The 12,261-nt window shown below is 38.8% G+C and overlaps 1 protein-coding gene across 1 annotated transcript in view; it reads left to right on the forward strand.

Moving 5' to 3' along the window:
- Positions 1–12,261, forward strand: part of LOC103602791 (citron Rho-interacting kinase) — a 157,200-nt gene that overhangs the window by 94,712 nt on the left and 50,227 nt on the right. The window contains exons 17-21 of the mRNA XM_008587228.1: positions 866–1,006; positions 2,894–3,019; positions 6,365–6,460; positions 10,445–10,561; positions 11,597–11,706. Coding sequence (XP_008585450.1) covers positions 866–1,006; positions 2,894–3,019; positions 6,365–6,460; positions 10,445–10,561; positions 11,597–11,706 — 590 coding nt within the window. The remainder of the gene's footprint in view (positions 1–865; positions 1,007–2,893; positions 3,020–6,364; positions 6,461–10,444; positions 10,562–11,596; positions 11,707–12,261) is intronic.

The raw sequence follows: 12,261 nt of genomic DNA on the forward strand, positions 1-12,261 counted from the left end.
TACATAAAATTAAAAATTAAGTTAAAACAAATTTAAATTAATTAAAATTTACTTAAAAATAAAATTTAAAAAATGAATTTCTCAGTGACATTTCAAGTCTCAGTAGCCACATGTGGCTAGTGGCTCCCATATTGGATGATGAGGGTCTAAAAGTTGGAATTTTCTTGCAGTTTCTACTTCTTAAAATTTTAATTTAAAACAATTAAGTGTGAGGTTATTGGTCTCATAAAGTCAGATCTTTACAATAGTGCTATAAGAGCTGTAGTATAGTTAAGACCCAAGTAAAAACTAACAAATACAAAATTAACTTCAAGAAGTTTAGCTGTCTTTTTAAAATGTGGATTTGTAAATCATCATGAACACTATGGCTGTCATACCCTTTGAAAGGTGTTTATTTGAAAAAAAAAGTTAAAATTATAGCTTTTATTTTGTTTTCTTCTTGTAAAAGTATTATAAATTCCTTGGAGGAAAATTAGCAAATGAGATAAAGTAAGGAGAAAATTAATGCTCAGAGTACATTAAGTCTTGGGTAGGTCAGTCCATCTAGATCATTTTGTTTGCATTTACTACCTTCATCAAATCAAAGATGCTAATGATTGTCAGACACACTAATACCTTATATGCCCCAAGAAAGAAAGGTGCATCAATTTTAATTGTAGGATGCATCCCACATTCAGTGATGTTAAAAGAAAAAGTGCACTTTAGGATGTATGAAATCCAGAATAAAATGAATGTTCATATGTTTTGAAAAATGGATACTGTTTATACACTCAGTGTTACCTGCTCTTTCCATGTAGGGTATCATCACCATCTTTTTACAGGAATAAATTTGGTCACCTATCTCCTGTTCCTTCTTCCTTTGTAGGCTGTAAAAGCCAGCACAGAGGCCACTGAGCTGCTGCAGAATATCCGCCAGGCGAAGGAGCGAGCTGAGCGGGAACTGGAGAAGCTTCAGAACCGAGAGGATTCTTCTGAAGGCATAAGAAAGAAGTTGGCGGAAGCCGAGGTGAGCAGGGGACCTCCAGGCTGCAGTAGACTGACCCCGGCCCCAGTGTGGCCGCATGTGAGCAACCTCGACCTGCCCTCGGCTGTGCCAAGGAAAAGGAACTGCAAAACCATCACTTGCTTATGTTTGACCAACCTGCTTTCCCTTCTGAAGATCTCTTTGAAGCTTGAGAGGCTTGGAAACATTTTCTCCCAAGGGGAAAGAAACATTTGTCACAGCAGCTTCAAGTGGAAGGGTGTCTCAATAAAAGCGTTTCCTCTCTGTTTTCCTCTGACCTACTCACTAATCTGGGAGAATTTATATTAATATAGGTTAACTGTGACTCCAGCTCTGAGCTTTTCTTTTTCTTCCTTCTGTTTTTTCTTGCCTTTTCCCCACAATGTTAATAACATATTAATTTTCAAGGCTTTGCCTATTGCCCATGTTGACTCTCAGATTTGTATTTCTGGGCCTCTTTTCTCCCTCAAATTCTTTGTTGTTGTTGTTGTTGTTGTTGTTGAAGTCATTTCTATAATTACACCAGAAACACATGAGTACCTTTTCATTGTAAAAAAGTTAAAACAGTGTAGAAGAATACAGGGTAGAAAGTGACACTTCTCCTTCACTCCTCTCTGCCTCCCCCGCCCCTTGGTGTTTGTTCCACAGAATGGATGTGCTGATTTAACCCTCCTCCTATTGCTGGATTTTTTCCTTTTCCTTATCATAGTCTTGGTGTGGACCTACTGGTACATGTCTCTTTGGAGCCACCCTTACCCACATTCCAGGCTGTATTTCCCTGAAATCCCGACTGGGTATCTGAACAGTGGATCAAATTTAGAATGAACTCAGTATCTTTGCCCACAAGGTGGTTTCCCTTCCCACTTTCCTCATGCTGGTCAGGGCCATCCTCATTCATCTGGTCACCCAGGCTTAAAACCTTGGTGTCATCTACTTTTCCTTAGACCCTGCCATTCAGTGAGTCACTCAGTCGTATAAATATAGCCACCCCATGTCTCCTGTTCATCGCCTGCCGGCCATTTCTGTAGCCCTCCTCATAGTCTGGGCCCTTTTCCTCTTAGCTGAGCAAATGTAGTAATTTCTTGACTTTCTGCTTCCCGATCTCTCCTTCCTCCCAGCTAGCTCACACAGTGTAAGATTCATGGACTCCAATCACAAGGTTCCTGAGTATCCGCTGCCCCATCCCAAACCTTTCAGGGGTTCCATTTATCTTACATGCACCCATCAGCCTGGTATATGAAACTCTCAACCGTTTGACTCACAAATGCTACCTTTTCACCAGCTCTTCCCGCAACACATTCTATGTTGTAGCCATTCTTGGTTTCACCTGGTGTGTAAACTGGCTCTTGACCACCTCTGTGTTTCTGCTAATGAGCCTCCCTTTGCCTGAAACACCTTTCACCCTCCTCTCTTGCCCTCCCTACTCCAAACTGCCACATCCTGTCCTTCCCCCAAGCTCACACCTCTGCAACTCCTCCATTTGACTACTCAGTTAAAAGTCCTCTTTCCTGTCCACACCTCCCACAGCACTAGTACCTGTTTGCTTTATGGTTCTTCCCTCTCTTAACCCGTATCATGTTTATGTTTGTCTTATCTCTTCCAAGGGCAGGAATTAATGTTATCTTCTCTGTATTTTCCATGATGTCTAGTGTGGTACTCTGCAGATAGTAGGTGCTTGGTAAATATTTGAATGAATGAATGCACTCTTGTAACCTACACAACTGAGTACCTGAATTATAGAGTCTTATTTTCTTCACTGTTGCTTTGGGTGCCTGAGACTTTTCTTCCTGACTCAAGTGTGTACTTCTTGAGGGCTCTTTCCCTCGGTGCAGGTGTTATGCCCATAGCGGTTACTCCATTAAAACTCTCTGATTGATTCATGATCTACAGGAACGCCGCCACTCTCTGGAGAACAAGGTAAAGAGGCTAGAGACCATGGAGCGTAGAGAAAACAGACTGAAGGATGACATCCAGACAAAATCCCAACAGATCCAGCAGATGGCTGATAAAATTCTGGTGAGCAGGAACGAAAGTTGAAAAGTTAAAAGATAACAGGTTAGAGGTTGCAAAGGGAAGGGGGTAAGAAGAAGAATTCAGCACCATAACAGGGGAGGTATCACGGAGTAGGTGAATTAAGAGAGGTGGTATCAGTGTATGCCACATTGCAGAATAGTATGAATAACCAAATATTGGAAGTTTTAGCACTGGTATCTATAAATGTTATTTTTTGTGCTGTTTGCTACTGCCTGGCATTTTTTAGTAGAACATGCATTTATAATTTTTGATACACTTAATAGGAGCATTTACATACTTCTGTCAGCCGAGTTTTGCGTATGGCTGTTGACTGACTTTGCAATGCCAATTTAGAAAGTTGTAGGGGTTTAGACCTTTAAGACCGAAACTCAGATTCTTGCTTTTGGAGAAGAAAGAAAAATTAGTCATACAGAATTGTTTTTCTCAGAGTAGTATTTGTCATAGATCCGTGTTCACCCACTCACTTTCTCTGCTACAGTTGGTTATTATTATTTTTTTTCAATTTCCTTAGATGTATCAGGTCTTTAGATTTGTAATCATCCTCGTTCTGTCTTAGTTTCTGATGACCAAATTAAGTTAATCAAGGAAGGCTCAGGTACTTGCAAATGTGTTGTAGTTTTGCCCCTCCCAGGGTAGAAAGCAGCCTTTGAGGGGCTCTCCTTGGATCTCAGTCTCAACACTAGAAATTTGACGTCACATTTGAAAGATTTAATGATTACTTGGAGTCCATTCATAACCCCCACTTGTCCTGCCCATAGGAGAGACTCTGAAGTCATTGGCCCTTTCTCTTTACTATAAGGAGGCGAGGTGGTGTGCAGGTCACTTCATCTCTCTCTCTTTGCATCACTTTGAGATATGAATCACCAGAAACTCTATGAACTCAAGAATGGCCAACTTAAAGGCTTGTACTTAATACCAAACCAAACCAAATCCAAACCCTTCAAAACTTTCCATTTCTATGTGTATATTCATAAATACATAGATGTTCTTGAAAAAACGGGTAAGAGAGGAATTGGTTAAATTGTTTTGCTTTGACACCTAGTCTTCGTATATATGTCTGCACACAAAGACAAGTGTGACTGTTAGTCTACCCTTTCTGTTCTCTTGTTCCATCATCAAAGTTTCTCTTGGCTTTTGTCAAGTGTGTGAATTTTATTGTGAGTAAAATAGATTCTACTGAGATCCCACCACTGCTATCCCTTGCTTGGTACAAATGAAGCGGTTAACTCTCTTGTGGTTGCAAAGTGTTTCTCTGTTTAATGGTGATGTGTTCATTCATTCATTCAACAAATATTTAATGAGCTTCTACTATGTGCCAGGCACTGTTCTAGGAGCTGGAAATAGAGCATCGAACAACAGTATTTGCATAACAGGACCAAAGAGTTCATCTAATACATATATAGAAAAGATAATGTTTGAAAAATGACAACAACAACAAAAAATGCCAAACCACCGAGAAGTCAGATTTTAGAATATCTGCTTTTCCAAAGGTTCACTTGCAGTCAAAATGTAAGAGTAGAGAGTTCTGCCTTATTGGATTATGTGTTGTAAACTCCCATTCATATACAGACCAGAAATTTGGTCTTAAAGTTGTCAGTCTCGGGTATCTGAGTTTTTGACCTGTTTTTAGATTCTGGATTCCATTCCTGTGTGATCTTTTGAGGACTGAAACTAAGAAAAGATGATCATCAAGTAATTTCTAACATAAAGGAAAAATAAGCGGATTTCTTTGTCTGAATGTATTTTGTCATTTGCCCGAGTGCCTTTGTGGTTGTGACTTCACATATCAGAAGTTTCCTTTGCTCAAGAACCCTGTGCTTAGGCTGCAAAGTTGTCTAGGACATGGGCAAATAGTGGTCTTTAACACCATTATATAATGATGATACTTCAAAACAGATCCCCAAATGTCACTGGCTTTAAAATATTTGCTCTTCTGATAGGATTGTTCAAAATAGATAATCGGGGCTCTCATTATAGCAAAGTCCTTTGCTTTAACAAAAGAAGTCATTGCAGGGGATCCTTTAGTGAGTACACATAAAGCCTTCTAAAATATGTTTTTACTAATTAAAATCCTGTTTGCATTCAACTTTTCAAGATCACATCTGTTAGATTGCAATAGATCTTGTGCACCTGGTCTTTAAGATTGAACACTTTAATGGCCCCCAAAGCAAAGGCGATATTTGTAGAATTTAGAATTTCAAAAAGCTTAATCATTAACATTTTATGTGCATGTGAATCTCAAAGTACTTTTTTTCTTCCCATTTTTATGGACATATCTTGTATAATTTCCTCATTCTTCAAAATTCTCATAATTGCTTCCACTTCAAAGAAAAATTTCATAATAGTGTGCAGAGGTGAAAAGTTGGAGTAGTAACTTTTGATATTAGTAATTATCTAATGGATCCAGATTTTTAAGAACTAATGTAGATGCAGCTATCTGTGCATTTAGAGAATGTTTCAGTGAATTGAATACTGCCTTTTATAAGGTTGGTTTATAATACATTGGCAAATGAATTGGTATAATTTTCAAGTGAATTACAATTTTGTTTAAAAGCAGGAAACTTAGCAATAAAAGAACTAACAGAACACTAACTTTGAGTTATTTATATCACTCCAAATTCTCTTCCCATCTTTAATGTGTATGCATACATTTTTACATCATTATCAGTGTATTTTATGTTCAGCTTTGTTCTCATTAGCATTGTGTCATATAAACATTATATCATATATGCATCTCCAGATCTTCATATTCTCCACATACCAGTCAGTTAAAATAATCATCCAAAACTTGAAGTGCTTGAATTGTAAATAGTTTTCCTTTTTAACTAGGGTTCTTGAGCAATAATTTTGTTAATGAGGAAAATAAAAAATATTTTCTATCATCATAATAAATTGAAATTACTTTTGTCATTTAACACTGTCATTAACAGTGAAAATGTCCCAAGACTCAAGATAGTGGTCAGGGGCTTTGTGCTGTATTAATTTTCAAATGTTGCCTTGTTCTTATTTCTCTACGCAAAGATGAAGAGCTGCCTGTGTTTGACCTGTCACGCTGACATATTTCTGATCCCAGGCCTCACAACCCACCAGCTCTGTGTGTGTGTGTGTGTGTGTCTGTCTGTGTGTGTGTGTAACTACTTGGACTTGGAACACCCAGGGCCAAGGCATGGTGGTCATTTCCTTCCCAAGAGCCTTAAGGCTAGTAACAGAGGACCAGATGCCTGACCTGTGGTGCCTGTACCAAAGTCATGTTTCCTGTGAATGTCTAGTGTACATTGGCCATATTCTTCCCTTTGCACACCTGACCATCTGCTCTTTTGTATCTAGGAGCTGGAGGAGAAACACCGGGAGGCCCAAGTCTCAGCCCAGCACCTAGAGGTGCATCTGAAACAGAAGGAGCAGCACTATGAGGAAAAAATTAAAGTAAAGACACTTTCTAATCTTCTCTGGCATTCCTTCTATAGCACCACATAGCTTCCCTCTCTTCCTTGGTACTTTTGGCTATTTCTTGCTAGACTGAAGGACGGTTTGGAGTAAATGCTGTCCTTGCTCCATGTTGGGAGGCTTTAGGGGTGTTATGCACGTGAAGGTTTGGAAATCTGAAGTTCAAAAAAATTTTTAAAAAAAATTTGGTCATTATATATCTCAATTCCATCTTTTAAAATGTTTTTTTTTTTTTTTTTTTTTTTGGTTAAGCTGGTTGTTATTCAGTCCAGGATAATTTAGATTTGTCCACATTCACCACATTCTTTGCTTTTAATTTCCTCCTGCATCTCAGACCTCGGTTTCTTTTCCTTTTGTTTAAAGTATATCTTTGAGAACTTTTTTTAGTGAAGATCCACTGGTAATAAGCTCTCTGTTTGTTTGTCTGAAAATGTCTTTATTTCACCCTCATTCTCCAAAGAAGTTTTGACTGGGGATAGAATTTTAGGTTGGCAGTTATTTTCTTGTAACACTCTTTGAAGATATCATTCCAGTGATTGATTTTGGCTTTTATTATTGCTTATTATAAAATCAGCTGTCAGTCTAACTGTTGCTTTCTTTGAAAGTAATCTATCCTTTTTCTTTGGCTTTTTCTGTAAAGTTTTACTTTGTCTTTAATTTTTCTGAAGCTTTGCTGTGATGTGTCTAGATGTGGATTTCTTCTTCTTTTTTTTTATCCTTCTTGAGATGTCCTGGACTTCTGAATAGATTGGTATCTTTTTATTAATTCTAGAAAATTAGTGGTCATTATGTCTCACATACTGTCTTTTCCTCTTCTCTCTTTCCTTTTCTTTTGAGAATTTGACCAGACATATATTAGATCACCTCCAACCTATCCTTTTTTCATATTTTCCATTTCTTTGTCTCTTTGTGCTACATTCTGGTAAGTTCTTCTGACTTATTTTCCAATTTACTACTTCCTCTTTAGCTGCGTGTAATCTGCTGTTAAACCCATCCATTGAGCTTTTAATTTCAGTTACTGTATTTTTTATTTCTAGACATTCTATTTGGTTCTTTCCCAGGTTTACTTAGAATAAGAAGATAATAATTTTCTATTCCCTACATTCATTTTCAAGCCTGTCTTTTATTGTTTTAAGTGCATTAAATGTTTTATGATCTGTATTTGAAATTCCAATATCTGAAGTATTTGAAGATTTTTCTGCTTTGTTGTTTCTCTTGGTTCTTTTTCATGATGCCTGTTTCCTTCCGTGTGCTTGGTGAGCTCTTCATTTTCCTTGGGAAATTATTAATGGGAGTTCTTTGAAGCCTTGGATGACAATGTGTGCCCACCTTGGGGGTGACCCTGGGCTTTGAGTTCTGTCACTTTTTGACCTTGTAGAATATAAAAACTGAAGCTTTGAGCCCTTTTTTCCTCTCCCTGCTGCTTTTGCTTAGATTTTGGTCTGTAATTTCCTACTGTCTTGCCAACTTTCAGGTGCTTTTGGGAAAATGTTTTCTGTATTTTATCTAGTACTTTAAATCATTTTCATTAGAAGAGCTGGCCTTACATCTAGCCCACTATATTATCAGAAATGGATACTAGCCTACAATTTCCTTTTAAAATCACATTACATTTTCATTATGATTCTGGACCAAGCCTTTAATTTATTCTTAGGCTCTGCAGGATCAAATGTTGGTCATTCTTTCTCAGACATTGTCTCTTCCCCTTCCCAATCAGACACTGAAGGAAGTTTTTAATTTTTGTGATGACCTTTTTATTATTTGGTTGGTATTATCAAAGAGTTGAGTAATCCTTTCTTGGAGAACCAAAAATACATGCTCATACAATATCACCTCCACAACCACCCTGGCACCTTCTTTCTTCTACCCATGGCACTACTTTTTGGTTATTTTTCATTAAAAGAAATATTGGAAAATAACCCAGAAGTGATCTCAAAGGGTTCTCATGTGATTCCCTACTTTAGTGCATTTTAAACTTTGTGTACTAGTCCTTTTGGTTTGAATACTTACTGGCTTTCTGAGTTTTATCTTTGGAATAGACTAGTTTTTCAGAAAACTATAGGAATGTATATAGTAGTCCACTGGTAACTTTGCATGATGAAAATACCCTTTGTAAAATCCATTCTGGGATTTGGGCGATTATATTGATGTGCCTGTCAAAAGCCATGTTCTATCTTAAATTGATTCAGATGTCTTCAGTGGAATCTCTCATTTTAAATAAACTCCTTGCTTCCTCCTCTCCTCAATACATCATCTTGTTTATCCTTCTGCCGGTTGAACCCTATCAAAGATGAAAGATGCATACGTTCTTGATAGAGGCTTGCTTCTGGCCTACATTTACCTCCTATTTATATACATTGCTGGCAAAGTTGAGGTCTTATTTTGAGCCGAGTCATCCTGAAAATAAATTTTATTGCTTTAGCATCTCATTAAAAAAAGAGCATACCTGGTCTTGATATTATGTGGTCTTCACTACCTTCTAGATAGAAAGAACTTTGTTTTATAGATCCCACAGAATGTTAGGGAAAGATCTGTTTTCTTCTGTCTCCCCTACTGGAATCTTTATAAAAACATTTCTTCTTTTTAGGCTGTTCTGCTTTGTGTTTCCTGTTCTGGCCTCTATACAGACATTTTAGTATAATTATGATCATACCCTGGATTCTACCTTGTACTTGCTCATAATTTTAGAATCATGCTCCAACATCCACTGAGCTGCTTCCCTCCTCTCATGACCCTGTTCCTCACCTTTCACTCATCTCCACCAACTCCCATTCTATTTTTTTCATCAGTCGGTTCTAGTTTCAAGCCCTCTTTGAAATCTGTTCTTTCCTTTCTTTATCATGTAGGACCCCCTCCCTGCTGACTGGCTCCTTTTAGTGATGACATCCCCATGAGCTCTGAAGGCCGCTTCACAATAGACATTGTGGGAAAGGCAGATTTCAATCCCATCTGTGACCTCGATTCTTTCAGCTTTATTCCCCATATCCTGTTGTCCTTCTTGATGTAGTTGGTGTCATTTGAAAAGCAGAATACATTCTCTGTGATGAGAAACAGAGGGCTGTGGTCAAAGGCTTGGACAAGTTATGATGTCTTCTTTTTTTCCTTTCTTTTTTACTTGTTTTGGCAATTGGTAGGGCTATGTGTGCCCAAAGAACTTTAGGTCAAACTAGTGGCTGGTGACACCATTACTGTTTTATGTTTTCCTCTTGCGAACAGGGGGTGCTTACAGTGGCAGTCTCAGCACTGGGAACATATGATTCCTCTTCCCCTGGGAAAGGCTTCTCTTCCCAGTGACTATTTTTTTCCTTAGCTGGATCAGAGGAAAGAATGGAGGAAATTGACATTTTTCCCTTCCTTTTATGTTGTCTTTTCAATCTATTAACTGTCCACCTCTGTTATTGGTGGCCAAAATCCTCTTGTCCCTGGCTATTTCTGAACATCAGCCTTGGTCACACAGACTTCCTCGGTCTTCAGCTTCTCTCTCTCTGCACACAGCCCAGGAGTATCTAGAATTAATTTTGTACAAATTAGGAGCAAGGAATGTTCTGAAAACTACTGGTGCATTGGCTAAAAAAAAGTTATCCCCAGGTAATATCTGCACATTATAAGAACTTTATTCTCTAGGTTTAGACCACGAGAGAGATCTTTTTTCCCCTTGTCCTTCTGAAGTCTAAGTCATTGTGGATATATTTCTCTGGTCTTTTTGGCTGCTGGTTTTAAAATAAATTCTTAGCTCAAGTCCACTCATTACTTGCCATTTGATGGTAATATCTGACTTCTTAATCTCATCCCAGTTGATAAACAGACTCCTGATTTTTGCTTTCTCTTTGCCCCAGAGTTGGGAGACCTTGGGCCTTTCCACTGATCTTTGCCTCTTTCCTTCTTTTTCTCAAGTGTCCCTGGTTAGTCTTCCCTGCTCAGCTTTGCTACTTAGGACATTCACTTCTTCTTTTGCTTCCATAGGTGTTGGATAATCAGATAAAGAAAGACCTGGCCGATAAGGAGACCCTGGAGAACATGATGCAGAGACATGAAGAGGAAGCCCATGAGAAAGGCAAGATTCTCAGCGAGCAGAAGGCGGTAAGTACAAGGAACCACAAAGCCAATCTGCAAAGGAGGGCTTTGAAATACACCAAGAACCACACACCTGAGAAGACCCCATTGCATCTGGTGAATTCTTCTTTCTGTTTAATCTTGTGGAGTTTGTTGATAACAGGAAGCTTTCTCTGAAACTGCTTCCTTTCCTAAAAGTGACGGAGGTGGTGGCTCAGGGTAGCTGATTTTGTACTGTTCTTCATCATGCTGGTCTGCCATCCACTAAAATATTGTCCTTCAGAATGCCCCCCTCTTTTTTTTTCTTTGTCTGTTTCTCTCCTTTCTCATCTATGTAGGCAGTTGTTTCAGAGACTTGCTGCTCATGAAGTTCACATGTGATGCTTTTCAATATGAATATTATCTCAGGCCCCGCTGAGACATTCCACATTAGAATCTCTAAGGGAGCATTCTGGGAAGTTATATTCGTAACCAGCACCCCCTCACTCACCCTGCCCCGCCTCAAATCTCTAAGAGAGGGTCCTGGGAAATTATATTTTTAACCGGCAACACCCTTCACCCCTCCGTCCCTGATTCTTATGATCCATGAAGTTGAGGGAACTTTCACATAGAGAATCTAGAACAGTAGTGGCTGGGTGAGAAGGAATCACTCAGAAAATGACAACCCTATGGATAATGATAAATATGGATAAATATGAACTTGTAGATTCAAGTTAGAGGCTGCTGCAGGCCCAGGTCACACGCAGGTGACTTGGGGATTTAATGAGGCCTGCTTACTCATAGGATGTCAGGTTCCTGAGTAGGTCCTTCTGTGTGTTTTGCATGTAGGCCACTTGGCTAGTGTGGGACATTTAATTTCTGTTGGAAAAAACAACTGAGTATCATCTGTCTGAGTGGTGGCATCTGTGATCTTCAGAGTAGAGACCAGCTGAGTCCCTTGTTACCTCTGGCCAAATTGCCGGCATTCCAGATGAGGCTTTTACCCTGGTCCACAGGCCCACAGTACTTCTGTTCTGGTGTAATTGTCTGTGTGTGACGTTTCAAAAGTCCTCTGTGTTTCAGATGATCAATGCTATGGATTCCAAGATCAGATCCCTGGAACAAAGGATTGTGGAACTGTCTGAAGCCAATAAGCTTGCAGCAAACAGCAGTCTTTTTACCCAAAGGAACATGTAAGTAGTCAAGTTCTAACCTCGTACATTATTACACTTTGGTCTTCTCTCCTGGGGCATAAACTCTGTTCTTCTTTTATCTGATGGAGTTGGAGCAGATTTAATTACTTTTGCAGTTCGGCCCAGCCCTAGTAGACTTATGTAACTTTGCCCTCTCTTAAGTGGCCTCACTCTATTGTATCCTTTTCTTTTAAGTCGGGTTTTCTTAAATGCCTTGAATTATCATCAGATTACAGAATGTTTTGCTCTCTCTAATGAGGTTGTTTATAGGTTGCCTTTGGAAAGCTGCTGTCCTTGTTTGCCAGACTTATACAGTCTGTGTTCAGCAGCACATGATCTTAATCTTTTCCCCAAAGAATGACAATCTCCAGGACTTTTTTTTCTCCTTAGGTTTCTCTCTTCAGAGATCTTTCAAAACATTCCCATCTTAACCTAAACCAGCTTGGTAGGCTGCTTTTTTGGTCTTTGAGGTTTTGATACTTGCAGGCAGTTTGGTGGAGAGGTGAAGAATCTCCAGAGAGAACTAGAAGGAATAATATTCTTTTTTTCTCATCA

This window comes from Galeopterus variegatus, unplaced genomic scaffold, assembly GCF_000696425.1.
Source record: "Galeopterus variegatus unplaced genomic scaffold, G_variegatus-3.0.2 Scaffold4303, whole genome shotgun sequence".
NCBI lineage: Eukaryota > Metazoa > Chordata > Mammalia > Dermoptera > Cynocephalidae > Galeopterus > Galeopterus variegatus.